This window comes from Salvia splendens, chromosome 18, assembly GCF_004379255.2.
Source record: "Salvia splendens isolate huo1 chromosome 18, SspV2, whole genome shotgun sequence".
Taxonomy (NCBI): Eukaryota; Viridiplantae; Streptophyta; class Magnoliopsida; order Lamiales; family Lamiaceae; genus Salvia; species Salvia splendens.
In genome coordinates, this window is record NC_056049.1 from 25,280,012 (window position 1) to 25,298,037 (window position 18,026).

Genomic DNA, 18,026 nt, shown 5'->3' on the forward strand with positions numbered 1-18,026 from the left:
AAGCTTAATAATACTTCCTCCGTCGAAAGTGTGTCACACTTCTTTTCTGTACTCGTTTTATAAAAATAATAATAAATAGTTAAAGCAGAGATTAAAAAGTAAAAGAGAGAATAATGTAGAGAAAACTATTAATTAAATTATTTTCTTTCTTACTTTATACTCTCTCCATTCTAATTATTTATTACTCGTATTATTTTTACAAAATGAGTATAGAAAAGAAGTGTGACAAACTTTTAGGGACGGAGGAATATGAATTAGTTGTCTCTGTAGTTAAAAATTATTATGTAGGTAAAGATCGCTATTATTCGAATTCGTATCCGGTTAATCTTTATCAATGAACCCATGCTTTACCGTCTATAGTGTTTTATTTTTAAAAAATGTAGAATGGAATGAATAGTGAATAAAGATTTCATTTTTATATATAATTTTATTTCATTTAATTTTCATATTTATTAGAAATTTAATACTCGTAATTAATTTTAACTATAGTGAACACTTGAACTTCCAATTTTCTCGAGTCAAATAAATTGATTACGGCGGCCGGAGATCCATCTCCGGCGACATACAAAAGGTTTATCTAGTGTTTCAAAGTAATGCATTCTGTCAAGTCTGACTAACACCATTAATTCTAATTACATTATACATACAAAATGTTTCATAAATGTTTCAAACTAGTACAAAATGTTTTAAGTTTACATGAATCATATCATTAGTGTTTTAAGTTATTACATTTCGTTAAATATTTTAAACATGGTTAGTTAGTTTTGTAATCAGTCCAACTTATCAACATAATAGGAATAATAATTAGAGATTAATACAATTAATCACTCCAAAAAAATAACAGTCAATATCAATTCTTCCAGCACTTGCTCGTGGTTTAAAAAAATTTATCTCTCAATATTCAACTTTTTTTATTGTATTCTTTATAGAACATATATAAAATAAGTCCATATTTCATCTTCACCAAATGGCTAATTTGAGCTCCGAATAGTCAATAAGTAAATATTTAATTTTTACGAAAAAGAGTCAATATTCTTTTGGTTTTATTCTCCATTGTGACTTAAGAAAGCTTCAAACAATAAAATGCAATCTGCTAATTTGATGGTGAAGAGTGATGATTTTTTTCTATGTATTTTCATTTTTTTGAGTAATAACTTATAAAACTATAAAAGTAATTGTATTTGAAATAATTAATGGAATGTTATAATTTAAAATTTTGTGTACGAATGTGAAACATTGGTGAAACTTTTTGTATGTATGATATAATTGGAATTAACGGTGTTAGTAGGAACTTGACGGATATATTATTTTGAAACACTAGATAAACTTTTTTGTATGAAATAAGTGAATTTAATATTTTTTGTACTAACTTGAAATAAAGATGAAATATTTTGTATGAAACATGTAATTACCCGCTTAACGGCGCTGAAAATGAAACGCTTCTAAAACAGTTGAGGCACGTTTGATGTAATTTAATTTGTGTTTCCATTTTCCAATCTCTTATTGCTCTGATTTTCTGCTCACTATGATCTGTTTATTGACATAGTTATCATAGCCCATAAACAATTGTTCTGTGCAAAGTTGCCCATAAACAATTGTTCTGCTACTTTGCACAGAATGTGTTTGTATCTATGCCAGAAGTAGCTGTTTGTGCCTGTTGTCATTTTCAAGCTATTAAGGACGAAACATATTTTATTGTGGAGTTTTGCAAGTTTGATTGTATTATGCAAGTGAAATTCTCATGAAAGCTAATATATTTAATCAACTACAAAATTGATGCAGCTGCAGAAAGAAGTTTTTTTTATTTGGACATCGGGAAAGATTCTGTATATGGCTAGCTCCTCCATGCTTCTAAATTCCCTTTAAGGATGAGATTTCCTACCCTTTCATCGATGACAAATCTCCAAAATATTTGTCACAAAATCAAAGATACGTCATCAGTTCACAGATGGAAGGAAGTGTTTTCTCATTATAAAGAGATAAGGAAGGGTGAATTTCAACTGATAGATCACACAATCTACTCTCATGTGCTCAAGGCTTGTTTAGCTTGCTCATCTAGACTTGGAGAGTCCGTTCACTCCACATTGAGTAAGCAGGGATTTGACTCATTCAGTTCAGTGGTAAATTCAGTGATGGACTTTTACTCAAAATCTGGTGAATTGAGCTCTGCATATCGTGTTTTTAATTCCATGAAGAAAAGAGATTCTGTGTCGTGGAACATAATTCTCCATGGGCATCTAGATCAAGGTTTTCTTGAAGAAGGAGTTGATTTGTTTATTCAAGCTAGAGTATTTGGATTCGAACCCAATATCTCTACCTTGGTGCTCGTAGTTCAGGCATATCAAACCCTGCAAGCTTTTGATGATGGACAGAAGTTTCATGGGTACTTGATTCGGAGTGGTTTGTGGAGCCTAACTTCAGTTCAAAACTCTCTTTTGGGTATGTATGCAGCAATTAGGATGGACTATGCAGAAACCCTTTTTGATGAAATGCATGAGAAAGATGTGATATCATGGAGTGTGATGATCACAGATTCACAGGATATATGCATGTGGATGATAACGTATTTGCTTTGTTGTCATTTAAGAAGATGATTTCAGAGTTTGGGATTGAACCGGATGGACAAACCATGGTAAGCGTGCTTAAAGGCTGCACTCAGTTAGGAGAGTTAAAAACCGGAAAAACAATTCATGGCTTTGTGGTCTCAAGGGGTTTGAATTGTGATTTATTTGTAGGGAACACTATTATTGATTTGTATTGCAAGTGCGCAGATGTAGACTCTGCGATAGCAGCATTTTGGGAGATGCCTTATAGGAATATAGTGTCATGGAATTCTCTTCTTTCCGGGCTTGTTCGCAATGAGAAGCATGCTGAATCATTGAAATTATTTGCTTCGATGGAAAAATCAGGACTTGAGGCTGATGAGGTGACTCTAGTGAACCTACTTCTAGTATGTAAAGTCTTGGGGGATTTGCATCAGTGCAAGTTGATCCATTCTAGAATAATACGGAGAGGTTTCTATTCAAATGATATGGCTCTGAATTCTTTGATTGATACATATGCAAAATGTAATCAGATTGATCATTCGTGGAGACTATTCTGCCAAATCAAAAAACCCGATATTGTGACCTGGAGTACAATGATCTCAGCTTTCACTCGCTGTGGCTTGCCTGATGAGGCAATTTCTCTATACCGACAGATGAGGCTTTCACAAGAAAGGCCGAACCCTGTTACCCTACTAAACCTTCTTGAGGCGTGTGCACTTTCAGCTGAAATTGGAAGATCAAAATGCGCTCATGGCATTGCTATTCGAATGGGCTTGGCATCACATGTAGCAGTTGGGACATCAGTTCTCGATATGTACTCAAAATGTGGGGCAATAGAAGCATCGAGGAGGGCCTTTGACCAAATCTCACTGAAAAATGTAGTTTCCTGGAGTGCAATTATTGCAGCATATGGCTTAAATGGACTCCCACATGATGCTGTGGCTTTGCTTTCTGAAATGGAAGTCCACGGTGTAAAGCCTAATTCAGTAACAATCCTTGTGGTGTTATCTGCTTGTTGCCATGGGGGATTGGTCGCTGAGGGACTAACTCTCTTCAAGGATATAGTGAACAAGCATGGAGCTGAACTAAAGTTGGAGCATTATTCATGCCTTGTGGACTTGCTTGCCAGAGCTGGAAAACTTGAGGATGCATTTCAACTGATTAAATCCATTCCTGCTGCCATGAAGCCCGACGCCAGTGCTTGGGGTGCAATTTTGAGTGCCTGTAGGACCTATGAGAATAGAAAACTCACGGAAGGTGCACTCCCTCAGATCTTTGAATTGGAGCCATCAAGTTCGGCTGGTTATTTACTTGCATCTAACACGTTTGCTGCTGGAGGTTCATGGACAGATGCGTCTAGGATCAGATGTTTGATGAAGGAGAGAGGTGTGAAAGTTGTGGCTGGTTACAGTATGGTTCATGTGGGTAAAAACGTACGTACTTTCACCGCCGGTAATAAATGTCATTTGTTGTCTCATGACTCATATGTTCGGTCTAGCTGTTGAGCAATTGCATTCATGCATGACGATTGATCCAATGGCAAGAATACGGGTTCTCCAGGATCCAGAGTAAGAAAGTTTTACAGTCTTGGAAAGCCGGCGTCTTTATCTTTTTTGAAGGGATGCTTTCTTTGTCGGAATTAAAAATCGATTTGGTCAATGATCATCGCATTTCTATAATGACTAAGACACAAAATGATTCTCCTTTAGGTACACAGATACTGAAAAACATCACACCTTTGGGCAGGGGTCACTGGTGACCACAGGTGATGATTATTAATGTTTTCTTCTCATGCTCATTGTTTATGATACATAATAGTCAATTATAAAGGAACTTCTATAATGCCAGGCTGTTAGCGGATGCCTCCACAAAAAAAATGAAGTTGCATTCTGATTCAAGAAGATGCCTCCATGACTTAAGGAGCGTGCAATGGGTTGACACCTGATTTCTAGCTGTTGCAGGCAGGCTGAGCTGCCATCTCAAGTGTTATGATTCTATTGATAGGGCATTAAGGTAAAGAACTGAGGCTACTCACCATTTTTGTTTGAACCCATTGGCTGTGTTGACATTTTTGTGTGTTACGAAGGTCAAACAACTTGAGAATTAATCCATAGCACCTTTAGCAACTTTGACACATCATATTTGGAAAAAAAATTGCAACCCTTCCTCTGACTGTGGTAGATTAAAAAATGTCTATAACGGAACTCTAGGTTTTTTCTGTAGCGGATTCATTAGCTTTGTCTTCAACCCCCCCAAGTCCCAAATACTCTGCTGAACATACACACTTCTTGCTTTTCAACACCGAAAATTTTGATCAACTGGTAACAATCGAAAAACACGGATGAGTTCTGAAGAATTTCACGAATAAAACTATAGAAGTATAGTTGATGAATTATCTGAGTTTGTTAGAGCCCTTGGGTTTTTAACTCTATAGAAGTACTCAAGGGGTTAATATTTTTCCACTGTACTACTCTGCTTTTTTGCATTCAGCATATAAGTGAACCAAGTCTAGGGAGCTTCATTTTGCTAGAATCCTCTTGAAATTTTGTGCACACATTTTCTTTAATAGTTGTCTGTTGCTTTTGTGTAAAAAATGATACAGTTCATCCCTACTACTCTTACCAGTTATGTACATTCTATATGTTCACAATCAAAAGCATAGATTCACAATCTGAATTGAGAAAAATTTGAGTGCTAACTACTATAGCAGTAATACTGTTGACATTTGATTTCATCATCGGCTAAAAAGACTCAAATAGCATGAAAAAAATATACTCCAGTAACAAAAACTAGGTGACAAAAATCAAATCAAATCAAAAAACAAAACATAGGCCAGAAAGCCACGAATTACTAGAATGAATAAAAATGTTCCCTTTTTTTTGTTTTCCTAAACTTAAGCATCCCCACTTTGAGCCATTCATAAGAGTATCTTGCTATGAGTCCATGATCAATGCTTCACTCCCTTCTCATCTTTTTGTCTGAATGACTGCAAAATGTTGCACATACAATATACAGCTTTCTGTATTAACACTTTGTTATCAATGGATCCTTCGCAGATGGCTATGTGAAGCAACATATATCAATCTTTGGGTTCATATGATAGAAATACATATATTCTTGTGGCAGATTAATGGAGAGATAAGAAAAAACCAAGATCTATGTACACTGCAGTCTACGAAAATCACCCTGCTGAAAACGACGAGATCGAGATGGCCGCATCAGTTGCCTAATGCAACGAAGCTGCCTTCTCTCATCATCTGCTTGAACTCATTGAAGTCGACTCTTCCATCACCATCCGCATCGACCTTGGTGATCATTTTTTTGCAGTCCACAGTGCCCCTCCCTTGCTTGAGGCCGAGGGACGCCAGCACGGAGTTCAGCTCGTCAACGGTAATGAATCCATCGCCGTTCTGATCAAACACGTTGAATGCCTCTTTCATGTCCTCCTCCTCGTTGGGCTCGTCCATGATGGTCCGATACAAGGTACCAAACTCGTCAATGTCGACGCAGCCATCTCCGTTGACATCCACCCGGTCGATCATCTGGGACAGCTCGTCTCCCGGGATGAAGATTCCCATGTTCTCCAAGGAGCCGTTGAGCTCAGTCTTAGTGATCCGGCCGTCGCCGTTCCTGTCGAACATCTGGAAAACCCGTCTCAGCTCTGCAGCATCCATTCTTTGAGGAGGGCGGAAAGACGGGGAAGATGGGATGGGTGAAGAGGAGAAGGACGAAACAGGCTCGTTCTTGATATGTTGTGGTTGTTCCGTGTACGAGTACCAAGAAGCTGGGAGATACGCTCTGAGCTTCTTAGGAACCAAGTACTGGAAAACTGTGTAGAAGAGGTTGTAGATGAGGAAAATTCTCAACAAGATGGTTGGCATTGTGGTTGGAGGAGTTGGTATTACGAGTAGTAGTACTATATAGATAGAGAGAGGAAAGTTGAAATGGAGTAGGAAGTGGTGGTGCTAAATAAGTAGGCGGCCGAATTTAGAGGAAATTATTTTATGTGGGAGTTGAAAAAGAGCTGTCTTGATGCAAATGGATCTGTCAAAATAGTGGATTCTTGAATCGTGCAATAAATTAGTGGCTATTTAAATCGAAAAACGCGTTGTTATAATGAATGCATTTTAGGTTTTGCAATAAACTAATAGTGGCGGGGCCGGGCCGGGCCGGGCGGATTTGGAATTATAAAAAGGTCTTGGTGAAAAGGAGAGAGAGACCGTTGATAACGGATCTAAAACAAACGTTTAGCTTGAAAAGGCCGGCTGTTCAAAAATTATTTATGTTGCTTTTGGCCTTTGGCGTAGAATGAGTACTTACTACTCCACTAGTATTTGCTACTCCTATTTCGTTTTTCAAATTTTTACATTTAAACGAAAATGTTTCCCACCAAGTCCCAAGAGTCTGCTTCAATTGCAGCTGTGAGGTGGCTATATATCGGGGAAGAAGACATTTGAAGACCAGAAGATGAGATTTGAAGATAAAGTTTCTGAAACTGAACTAATCATTGATGGACCAAAAAACAATACCTGTGGGATCGGACATAGAGTTCTTTCTATTTTTTTACTAGTAATAAAATTCCATTTTAATGAAAGAGTGTAGTTGTCTTTCGACTTAGGGAGTGACGCATAACCATTATGCGTTTTTATTAATAAAACGCATAACTCTTATGCGTCTTTGGATAATGGCGCACAACCATTATGCGTCGATAAAGACGCATATGCGTCTTTCAGTCAGGTTTAACAGACCATGGAAGGCAGAAGCAGCGCACATAATACACTTTCAATTCCTCTCTCGGGTGTAGGCGATTTCCGGTGATTTCCGGCGATTTCCAACGTTTTCTCCATAAGATCCGGTAATTGTTCTTCAATTTAGGTACATTCATCATTATTCATGTTTATTTTGCTTTCATTTGTTAGTTTTACCCAATTTATTAAATTAGGGCTTGTAGGAAAAATGTCCATAATTGTTAGTTTTTTGAAATGTTTTTTATGCAGAAATCATGCAAGTATTTGTGAGCTTGTATTGGGGTGGTAGAGTAGTTCAACTACCACATATGGGTATTGGTTATGAACCACCTCGTGCGAGGAGCTCCATCATATTAAATTCATGTGTTTCTTATTCTGAATTGGTAGCAATGATCTGTGATGCGATGAGAATAGATATGAACCAACACACAATTGAATTATTATGGAGACAATGTATAGTCTTTGCTTCCGGTATGAGTTATACATGTTCTGTGATTTGCAATGATGAAAGTGTGATGTTTGCGTCCAGCCTCGTGTGCCTCGACAAATGACCAGCACACCAAATAAGTGTCGTACAGAAATGATGCAGTCGAATCAATGCAGTAATCGGGCATGATACAATCTGCATACGGTGTCCACAGAAACTACAAAAAAATAATATAAAAATCACAATTAATTTCATACTATAGTAAATTCATTAACTAAAACAACAAAAATAAATTTCACCTAGCCAGGACGAATCAGTGATAATTGATCACGATAATGAGCTACTGAATGTCGTGGAGCATTTCCAATTTCAGTAACTCCGTGCCACCTATACATAATATTAATGTCAAAAGTTACCAAGAAAATACATAATTAAGTGAGTTAATGTAAAAAATACATTACTTGGCTCCACACGGGGTATACGGCGTGTGCATAGGCGATATAAAAAAGGATGGCCTCAATGTGGGCATTCTTTCCCACGCCCACAGCTGCAAAAGAACCATAGGTCCACCCACATCTCTTTTCTGCCTGCCTACAGAAGCCTCGCACAAATAATGATACATAAATGCTAAAGCAGCACTACCCCAAATGATAGTAGACACTTCTTCCGGATCGTCAAAGACATTTAACCACATAAAAGGGACCTTGCACCCTGTGGTGTCTGGTATAATAAGCCCCCATAACAATATCAGAGCGTGTATACGTGCTATTTGGATGTATGCATAATCATGCAGCCCATCACCCAAAGGTATCGTCGCTTGGTGGATAAGAGATGTCATTAACAAACCGCCCTGCTTTGTTTCTGTTTCTGCGTCAGGTATCCATCCCAACACATCTCGACACTTACTGGGTCAATCTTCATATCCGATAGGGTAGTCACGGCCAGTGAAAACACGACCGTCTGCTCTCAAACCCCACATGCTTTGCACATCCTGTAAGGTTACGGTAACTTCTCCAACTGGTAGGTGGAAACAGTGTGTCTCAGGCCTCCAGCGCTCGATCAAGGCAGTATAAGCTCGTTGTCCATCCTCATCGGCCTTTCACATTCCAACACGCCTTTGAAACCCCATATATCAAGCCAATACTTCACATTTTCATGTATTGGCACTGCCCAAACCTTACTCTCCGTCCTACGAACTCTCAAAATATTTGTTGTGCCATTTGCCAACAATGAGGCTGAAATGTGTTCGTTTTGATGAAAGAGTAATGATGGATCCTTAGGTCCATAACATAACTGTTCTTCGGAACTTGCAGATGCCATCTACTTCAAAACATTCACCCAATTTTTTTTGAAATATATTGTAAAACATAACCAAGATTCAATTTTTATCATAAAAACTCAACAATCTAACTAAATTGCAACTTCAATTGAAAACGGCAAGCTATATTCCAATTTGAAAACATAATCAAGATTCAAATAGGCAACAAAAGGGGTGCAATTACAAAAACTGAATCACTTACATCTACCAATTGAATTATATGCATATGAAATACACAAATAGGCAACAAAACAACAAAAATCGACCAAAAATCCATCAATTTCTTCATAAACCCTAATTTTTCTAAATTACGGAAAACCTGCACAAATTACGCAATAAAAGATGTATTTAGCCAAATTGAAGAACAATTATCGGAATATGTTTGAAAATGATGGAAATTCGCCGGAAATTGCTGGGATTCGTCGGATGAAGTCGACCCTAGACGATTTCTGCAGGTTTGTTCGCTTGGTTCGCTGCTTCTGCTCTGTGCTGCGAAGCCTTCTGCCTGTTTTAAAACCCGACGGAAGACGCATAAGTGTTATGCGTCGCTAGGAAAAGACGCATAAGTGTTATGCGTCGTTAGGAAAAGACGCATAAGTGTTATGCGTCATTTAAGAAAGACGCACAATTGTGTTGCGTCTTTAAAGACGCATAATGCTTATGCGTTACTAAATAAAGACGCATGATGGTTATGCGTCTCTCTTTTAACGACGCATAATGGTTATGCGTCACTCCCTAAGTCGGAATACAACTAAAACCCTTTATTAAAATGGAATTCCATTAACATGCATTACCAAAAATAGAATTTTTCCGTCGGACATCAGACATCTATCCCAACTGATTGACATCTTGGTATCTTCCTTGGATCAAAAGTTAGATAAGTTGTGTGTCGTGTATATAAAAGGTTTGGTATAAATGAAGGAGCCTACACTTCTTGATTGGCGTCAAATCGAGTCCTACTTAAATTTGCAGCAAGCTAAGGGAAGCGAGTTTTGTGTGTGGGAGTTATCAAGGTGAAATTCACATAGTATCTTCTAAGCAACTTTAATCAAGTGATTTTGTTGGATGAAATATTCAGCCTGTATCTTCATGATGATGAAGTAGAAAATCTCATACTCCATTTTATATTCCATATTAGTAGTAGTAATACGGAGTAGTAGATATTTTCTCATTCACAATATATGAATTTTAATTCCCTGTTGTTAAAAAAAAAGATTTCAATTCCCTGCTTATTTTGCTTTGTTCGTTTTGGACCAACAATAATTTCCCATGTAATGATAAAATATTAATTCCAAAGAGAAATTTAGTTAATTGTCTTGTGGTTATTGGTCTTATATGTGCTCATAAATAAAATTAGTCTCATTTTCCATGTAATGATAAGATTTTAATTTTCAAGAGAAAATTTAGATAAATTATGTAACTGTCTCGTTGTTGTTGTTGTTCTAACTTCTAACATAAGCTCATTAATAAAATTAGTCTTATTTTTCACGTAATTATAAGATTTTTACTTAACAGATAAAAATATGAGCTCATTAATAAAATTAGTGCTAATTGTGTGTTAATTAGTTGGGTCAGATAGATCAAGGGCTATAAATATTGTTTTTATTCAATTTAACTTTTCAAGGCCCAAATATCTTACACTCTGCCTCTAATAATTTCGAAACAGTACTATTGTTTTTCTTGCAAAGATAAAACATAACAGTATTTTCTAATTTTTTTGATCCACGTGTCAATTTATCATGAAAATTTGTATATTAAAAAATTGGATAAATTCTGAAAGTGATTAAATTAGAAATTTGATATTAGTATTATTTTTTGACAAGAAATTAGAAGTGTAAGCACTTCAATAATTTAAAATGGTAACTAATGATATAATTAAAATAAAACAATAAGTTTGGTCTATGAAATTGACAAATTATACTACTATTCCGCATTTTCTTGATTCAAATTTCTCAACAGAAAAAGAAAAGAGAAAAAAATATAAATTTCTACAAAGAAAGTCGAGCACCTAAAAATGCATCAGGCAATTCGGCATTCCTGCAACTCAGCGTCGACCACAATGAAAACTTTCCCATTTTTGCTCTCTTAATTCCACAGCATCGATCCGCCCCACAGCTTATTATTCCCATGGTTGCTCATCATCGGAGCTTTACTATCATTTTACTATCTCTATTTATTCTTCAATTTTCTCCATCAGCTAAGGCCATCAGGTATTACGCTTTCGATTCTCGTATAATTTTATCGATTTCAGGGGTCTTGGTAACTGTAGCGTGATAAACTTTTTTAGCTGGATGAATTGTATTCAGGCTACGCTAGCTGTATAAATTTCGATTAATTTATTATCTTGCTACGGATTTGGATCTTTACTAAGCCAATTTTTTCAAGATTGTTTTATTTTTTAAATTAATTCTAGTGTTATTGTAGTTTTAGGTTTACTTCTGTTAATTTTGGTTAAATGAGGTTGATTTGTAGTTACACGGTTGCAGGAAGGATGTGAGCTTTCAGCTGAAACGGCATTGTAAAACCACGGTGCAAGGAAGATTCTACCTCGCTGATGATAATGGTAATTTAATTTCTTGAGTAAAAATGGATGTGGATATTTTTATATGTAGCTAGCCTGTGCGATATTTTTAATTCTTGATTATGATGTTTGTAAATACTAGAATAAGTATCAGATAAATTCTCATGTATAGAACAAGTGAACATTTTTTGCCTTTTTGCTTGCTTGATTGTACTAAACCATTAGTGGATTGAAGAGATTGTCGTCTAGGAAACTAACTGAGTCTGTTTTTTTGGAGAATAAGAAGTTTCTTAAAAGATCTCTAGATTCACACATAACTTTTTAAATTTAACAAATTCTATCTTGAAAAAAGGACACAGAAATTAGGTAATTTGAGGCTTTCCCGAGTCTGCTTGGTCAAAGGGACCATAATTTGTCAAAGCCTTATGATCACCAAATATAGTCTTCACGGTTTCTCATTTTCTGCAGGTTATGTATGTGATGCATTCTCAGTTGACCCACGGTCTCGTTGTTGTCCAGGAAGAGGAGATCAGTTCTCTTGTCAGTGAGTTATCTCTCTTAAGTCATTTTTTCTTTTTTCATTTTCTTGCTCTTCAAATTCAATTGTATAGGTTACTGATGTTACAGTGACATAAAAATAATACTACAAATTTAATCACAAGTCTGAAAATATTAAGTTGAAAGTATTTGCCGTCTGCTTTAAAAATAGAGTACAAGTTGAAATCAAACATTTGGAATGGTGGAGTGGGAGTGCCAATTTGCAATTTCTATTCCTAGTCATTTTATACCTTGTTTATTTTCATTGTGATTACTTGCAGGGGGTGCAATATAGTTTCTCAATGTTGCAACTCGTATGAATTCTGTGTTTCCTGCTGCTTGCATCCGCAGATGGTAATTTCATCCTGATTTTTTGCATACCTAAATAACTATTCTTTCTCACTCTGCTACGCTGTCTACTTGTTCTCTAGATTAATAAGGAACTGGCTTCAAGCGTCCAAATAGCAAAGCCCGTGACTGCTGGTAAACTCTACTCCTATTAAATAGCGATTTAAATGCAAAAAATTTGTTCATCTTTGCTGTAGGGTTCTTCTAAGTTGGTAATGATCTTAAGCTAGGTCTGTTGATATGATTCTGAATGGCTATCTTTTAAGTTATACTATATGTTTGAAGTTTGATTTGAAAAAGTTTGAGATCAGCTGATCGGCGTAATGGCTCCTTTCCCAGTGGCAAACTCTGATATAAATTTCTCAATGTTTTGGATGCATTTTATGATGAGTTCTGTAGCTTTCTCATGCAAGAATAATTATTTGACCTCATGATCTATTCACTGCCATGATGATGTTATATTTGGTCTTTGTTTGACAGGAATCTATGGAAATATTTTTGATTATTGTGCTGGGAGGTGTCGCCATAATTCTGAGAGCGTGGTATGCACTCTTTACATGAAACTATTTCTTCACTTATATTACGGCATTTTGACTGGGATTCGATGTGGTTTTCTGATCTTTCAGGTTCATGAAAATGCATATATGAGTGAATTTCATCATTGTTTTTCCATACCAACTAATTCATCAGGTTAGTGCATCATGTCCTTGCCTAGTGTAGTAGTGTATACGTCAGAACATTAATATTGTGTTATGACTTCAATGGAAGAGTTGATTTACTTGTTCTTATAGGTTCTGTTATAGAAACTGTTAAGTATATACCTAAAGATTCAATAAATCTTTTCCCATTTGGGCATATAGAGAAACAGATTTCAAAAAGACATGCATTTGATTTCGTTCACTGTCTTATACTATTTCTGCGTATAAAAATTGCCTCATGAGCAGAGATTTCCGACTTCTGGCTTGAAATTTTCTCAGTTTCAGACGATACCCACACTTGTAGACTTGTAGCACAACCCTCCTTTTTTCGGGCCAAACTATTGCTGCAGTTATCACTGATGCAATTTATGCTTCTTTTATATATCATTGTTAAATGTGAAAGTTCTCAGAAACTAAATTGACCTATGCTTAATAGTATTTCAATGACAGAATCATCAAGCACACAGCTGGAAATACTAGCCGGCATCAATGTCATTGTTGGAAGGTAAAAATATCCTGATGTTGGTCGATTTATGTTTTCAAATCATAGAAGAACCTAAAAGATAGCATATGCTAATGGATTTCTGTTATTTCCATACACATACTTAGACAAGGAGGATCTTGTGACTCCGTCTGCAAGTCTAATGGAAAATCTTGTGTGCCCAACAAGCTCTCTCTACTTAATAACTGTCAAGTGTAAGCGTTCTTACGTTCAGTGCAAGCTTTTCTTGATAGCATTGCTCGTCTCTGAATTATTTTCTTGTATAACAATTAGAATAAAAAAATACATGAGCTGCAAAGGTGCCTGTTTGTCAAGCGTCGGAGCTGACCAACCAGCTGAAGTAGTCGATGATGCTCCGACATATCTGGTACGCTTGCAATTTCAAATTTACTGAACCATCTCTGCATATAGTTAATCCATGCATTGATATTGGTGATGCTTTTAAGTCGTTCTCATCACCCAATTATAGAGTGATAGAGAAGCCTCAATATGTACAAAAAAATCTGCCAACCTACAACTCAACCCAATTATAGAGTGATAGAGAAGCCTCAATATGTACAAAAAAATCTGCCAACCTACAACTCAAATTTCTACGTTGATTGTGATGATCTCACATATTGGATGCCAGTTATTCTTTCTTAGTAACAATAAATGCCTACATATATGTAGTGTTTGGTTCAAGTAAAAACTTCTTATTGTGAGTAATGAGAACTAGGAAAACTCTTGCACTGAATCTACAAGTAAATAACAGTATTTGCTGAGTGCAATTGCTCCGAATCTATAAAGTAGCTGCACAGAATCTATATATTAATAATTAACATATGGTTGCATCGTTTATTAACTTCTCTTTCTTCACATTTTATGTATTTAGAACCCCGGAGCATGCTTGTACACGGAAAGACAATCTACACTTTCCTGCGACGGCTCTCACAGTCACACAAGGAGGCTTTGCCCCTGTGCATAAGGTTGGTTTGTAACGCCCCTCTCTCTGTGTCTGTCTCTTAAGAGCGTGATGACAATTCTATTTACTTCTGCAGCGAACATATAGTATCCATTTAGACAATCATCATACAAGAGGAAGAACAGCAAGCTATAAATGGTTGTAGATTAGTTGTTTTTCTCCTACTTTTAACAGGGATATGTGGCTTATCATTAGGTTCTTTCATTACCCTATCCCTTGAAAGAGTTTCAATGTATAATATAGTCCAAAATTTTGAATAATATACTGTAATCATCTCTAGTTTTCGATTTGTATTTTTATTGTTATAATCTTTGCACGCATTGTTTATATGCGACCATGAATACTAATTATTCGTTCAACAAAGAACATTGTTGATATTTTTATTTTAAAATTCTAATTTTTGGTTAATAATTTAAAATTTTCTCTATCTGTATAATTTCATCTCGTACATTGATCAAATGTGTACGAATTAGTGGAGAAATTAACTTCAAATATGACGCTTATGAAAGGTACAATTAAGAGTAAAATTTATGTTTATTTTTCAATAAGAAAAAGAGTAAAATTTTGATAAAAGCTTTTATTTTATGAGACAACTATTTCTTTTCTGCGACTCTGATAAATCTGGTAGTACTTCCGTGGTGCAAATTGGTTAGAATTTGGAAGTCACAAAACGTTACTAATATTGCAATTATTGCGCCAATAAATGAAATTGCTTTTTTTGTGAGATCTAATATAAATATGCTCGTGTCTTAGTTAATTACTATAGTACTAAGCAAATTATTTGTCCGTTCATATGATTTATTGTTGATAAATTTATAATAGATGAATTAATAGGGGATGTTTACAGTATAGAGTTAATACTAGTATATAAGTAGTTTAATTTGGGATAATATAGAATTAATAATAGTAGTATATGATTAAATAGATCTAATTTGGTATGATGATATTTAAATCACAATTTTTCACGAATCAAAATAAAAAATTGATATGAAAAACAAAACTTTTCATGAATCAAAATAATGCATATAATATTAATGACTGCGTTTTAAACGTTGATTAAATAACCTACTATTGTTTATACAAAACGATGTCTTTTACCACATCAATTTGATTTTGACCACAATGCGACAATTACAAAATAAATTAAAATACTTAAAAACTTTTTATTTATAAATACAAACTATCCCAATTTTATACTCCCTTCCATTCCGCGGTAGCGGTAGTTGAGTCATTTTTTACACTCATTTTAGAAAAATAATAATAAATAATTAAAGCAGAAAAATAGAAAAGTAAAAGAGATAATAATGTAGATAACTATTTATTATTATTATTTCCAAAACAAAATGAAATGACTCGATTACGGTGGAATAGAGGGAGTATCAAATATATCTTGATAAAGATAAATATCAGAAATTACTTCAGATTATAAATATCAAAGCTTCCCTAACATGACCACAAAAGTCCGACACTGAAAGCATCAAAAGTAGCTTCACTGAATGTTTGCATTTGCGAATGACAAAAAGTAGGGAACACTGAAAAATCTCTATTTAATAGTGTAGTAGAAGTAAAACAGAACAAGGTGAAACTCTAACGACAACTTGATTAGCAATGGTACAAAACTTTTACTACTTGCAAAAATGCCACCAGGGTGTCAACTTGACTTCTCCAAAATGCGAATAAAGATACCTCTGCAAAACAAGCACATAAAATTAGGTACAAAGAAATTAATACTCCGCATAATACAAGATTGGCTCTCATGCAGCTCATTAGTCTGACTCCTTTTCAAATGTGTATGTGTGTGCGAGGATTGTTCTGAATCTTTTTCTAAGGTGTCTGTGTGAGAGGATTGAATCTTGCTCCATATAAAGGAAAAGCAGTCTGTGCAGATAGGTTGAATCATCTCTAAATAAGCACATAACAAAATTAGATAAAAATAAATGAAAATAATAGTACAAGAACAGCTCTCACTCAATTCCATATTCTGAAGCCTTTCTAATCTGTTTCTGTCTGAGAAGTGAGGATTATACTGAACTTTTTTGTAATGTGTGTCTGTATGGAGGAGAATCTTGCTCCATACAAAGGAAAAGTAGTTTGTGCATAAAATTTAGGTTGAATCATGTACTTGGATTTATGAGTGTCTACTCATTTATACTATATATCTTAAACTACAGTTTTATTTTGTAAATGAATATGCAACCAAATTGATACAAACAGTTGCTCAAATTGAAAGAGGAACAACTTAATATCAAAGTGCAATAAAGGCTTAAACTAGAGCTCATAACTCAAAACCAAAATATGCTCAAAACTGTCATGATGATTCTCGATAACTTACATGCTAGTTCAGTGAAACTCTACTATTCAAATCATGGCTATAATGCTAAACACAATCTTACCGACATAAGTAATACAACAAAAAAGAGCTAAAAATAAGTTTAGTACCTTAAATGTTGCTAGGATACATCATCACCCTCACTCTAGCACCCTGTTTAACAAACAGAGTTGACAGTCATCACGCATACTTAAACCATCAACATGAACAGCGAAAACAATGAATTGAAAGATAAACGCACCATAGATTTTGGGGGAAGATTGGACTTGAACTTGGCGCGGACAACACCGCTGTTACCATGCGGCCGCGTAACCTTTCCCCAAATGCAACGGTAGTGGGAACTGTTCTTCTTCACCTTCGCTTTGTAAATGTATGCCATGCGCTTCCCGAGGTACCACGCCACTTCCTCTTGAGTGTTGACGCCCTCAATCTGAATCAACGACGTGTTTGGGTACTGATTCGACTTCGACCTATATAATTCACACAACACACACACTGAATCACCTATTTTTCTCCATCAACACATCAACCGAACACAAAATTGTAGCTAAGTCTTACCTCTTGTACCCCAATATAGTCCCACGGACGTATAGCCTGCGTTAAAACGATCCAAACAGCCAGAAAAGTTTAGAACATAAATCAAAATTGAGCTAGTAATCGATGTTGGATTCAGACAGAATTAGGCACACATGGAGAGATAACCTGACACGCTCCCCCTGGCGGCCTTTCACCATTGTCGCTGACTGAAAGCTAGCTTCGGCCGATGGCTGCGAGTGTGTGAGAGAGTCCAAAATGCTAAGAGAGAGCCCTAGATTGAGGTTTATAGGTAGTGAAAAATGCTTCGTGGGCCGAATATTGGGTCGATTTTGGGTTGTTGGAGTGCGGGCTCAATATATTTACGAATAATAATGTCAATGGCCATAGTCACTACTCTTTCTTATATTATTCACTTTCTTATCTTTACTATTTCTACATTTTAATTATTTATTATTATATACAGAAAAGTAACCGGACTTCTAATAACGAACAAGGGGGAGTAGTATTTTATATGCAGACATCATTTTCTTGTATTAAGAGATATTTTAAGATTA

The 18,026-nt window shown here is 35.6% G+C and overlaps 3 protein-coding genes and 1 pseudogene across 3 annotated transcripts; 2 read left to right on the top strand and 2 right to left on the bottom strand.

The window, feature by feature from the left end:
- Nucleotides 1–1,800: 1,800 nt before the first annotated feature.
- Nucleotides 1,801–4,553, top strand: LOC121776369 (annotated as a pseudogene).
- Nucleotides 4,554–5,490: 937 nt separating this feature from the next.
- Nucleotides 5,491–6,599, bottom strand: LOC121775839 (calmodulin-like protein 3). Its single transcript, XM_042172912.1, has one exon. The coding sequence runs from the start codon at nt 6,425–6,427 to the stop codon at nt 5,765–5,767; it is 663 nt and encodes a 220-aa protein (XP_042028846.1). The 5' UTR covers nt 6,428–6,599; the 3' UTR covers nt 5,491–5,764.
- Nucleotides 6,600–11,003: 4,404 nt separating this feature from the next.
- Nucleotides 11,004–14,926, top strand: LOC121777547. Its single transcript, XM_042174837.1, has 12 exons — nt 11,004–11,249; nt 11,526–11,602; nt 12,029–12,104; nt 12,379–12,451; nt 12,529–12,580; nt 12,926–12,987; nt 13,072–13,135; nt 13,594–13,648; nt 13,753–13,839; nt 13,919–14,012; nt 14,517–14,610; nt 14,683–14,926. Exons 1-11 carry the CDS (start codon nt 11,167–11,169, stop codon nt 14,607–14,609), a joined length of 816 nt encoding a protein of 271 aa, XP_042030771.1. The 5' UTR covers nt 11,004–11,166; the 3' UTR covers nt 14,610; nt 14,683–14,926.
- Nucleotides 14,927–16,010: 1,084 nt separating this feature from the next.
- Nucleotides 16,011–17,785, bottom strand: LOC121777980 (60S ribosomal protein L35a-3-like). Its single transcript, XM_042175326.1, has 5 exons — nt 17,638–17,785; nt 17,494–17,529; nt 17,177–17,405; nt 17,046–17,088; nt 16,011–16,294 (listed from the first exon to the last, which is right to left on the bottom strand). The coding sequence occupies exons 1-4, from the start codon at nt 17,667–17,669 to the stop codon at nt 17,047–17,049; spliced, it is 339 nt and encodes a 112-aa protein (XP_042031260.1). The 5' UTR covers nt 17,670–17,785; the 3' UTR covers nt 16,011–16,294; nt 17,046.
- Nucleotides 17,786–18,026: the final 241 nt, after the last annotated feature.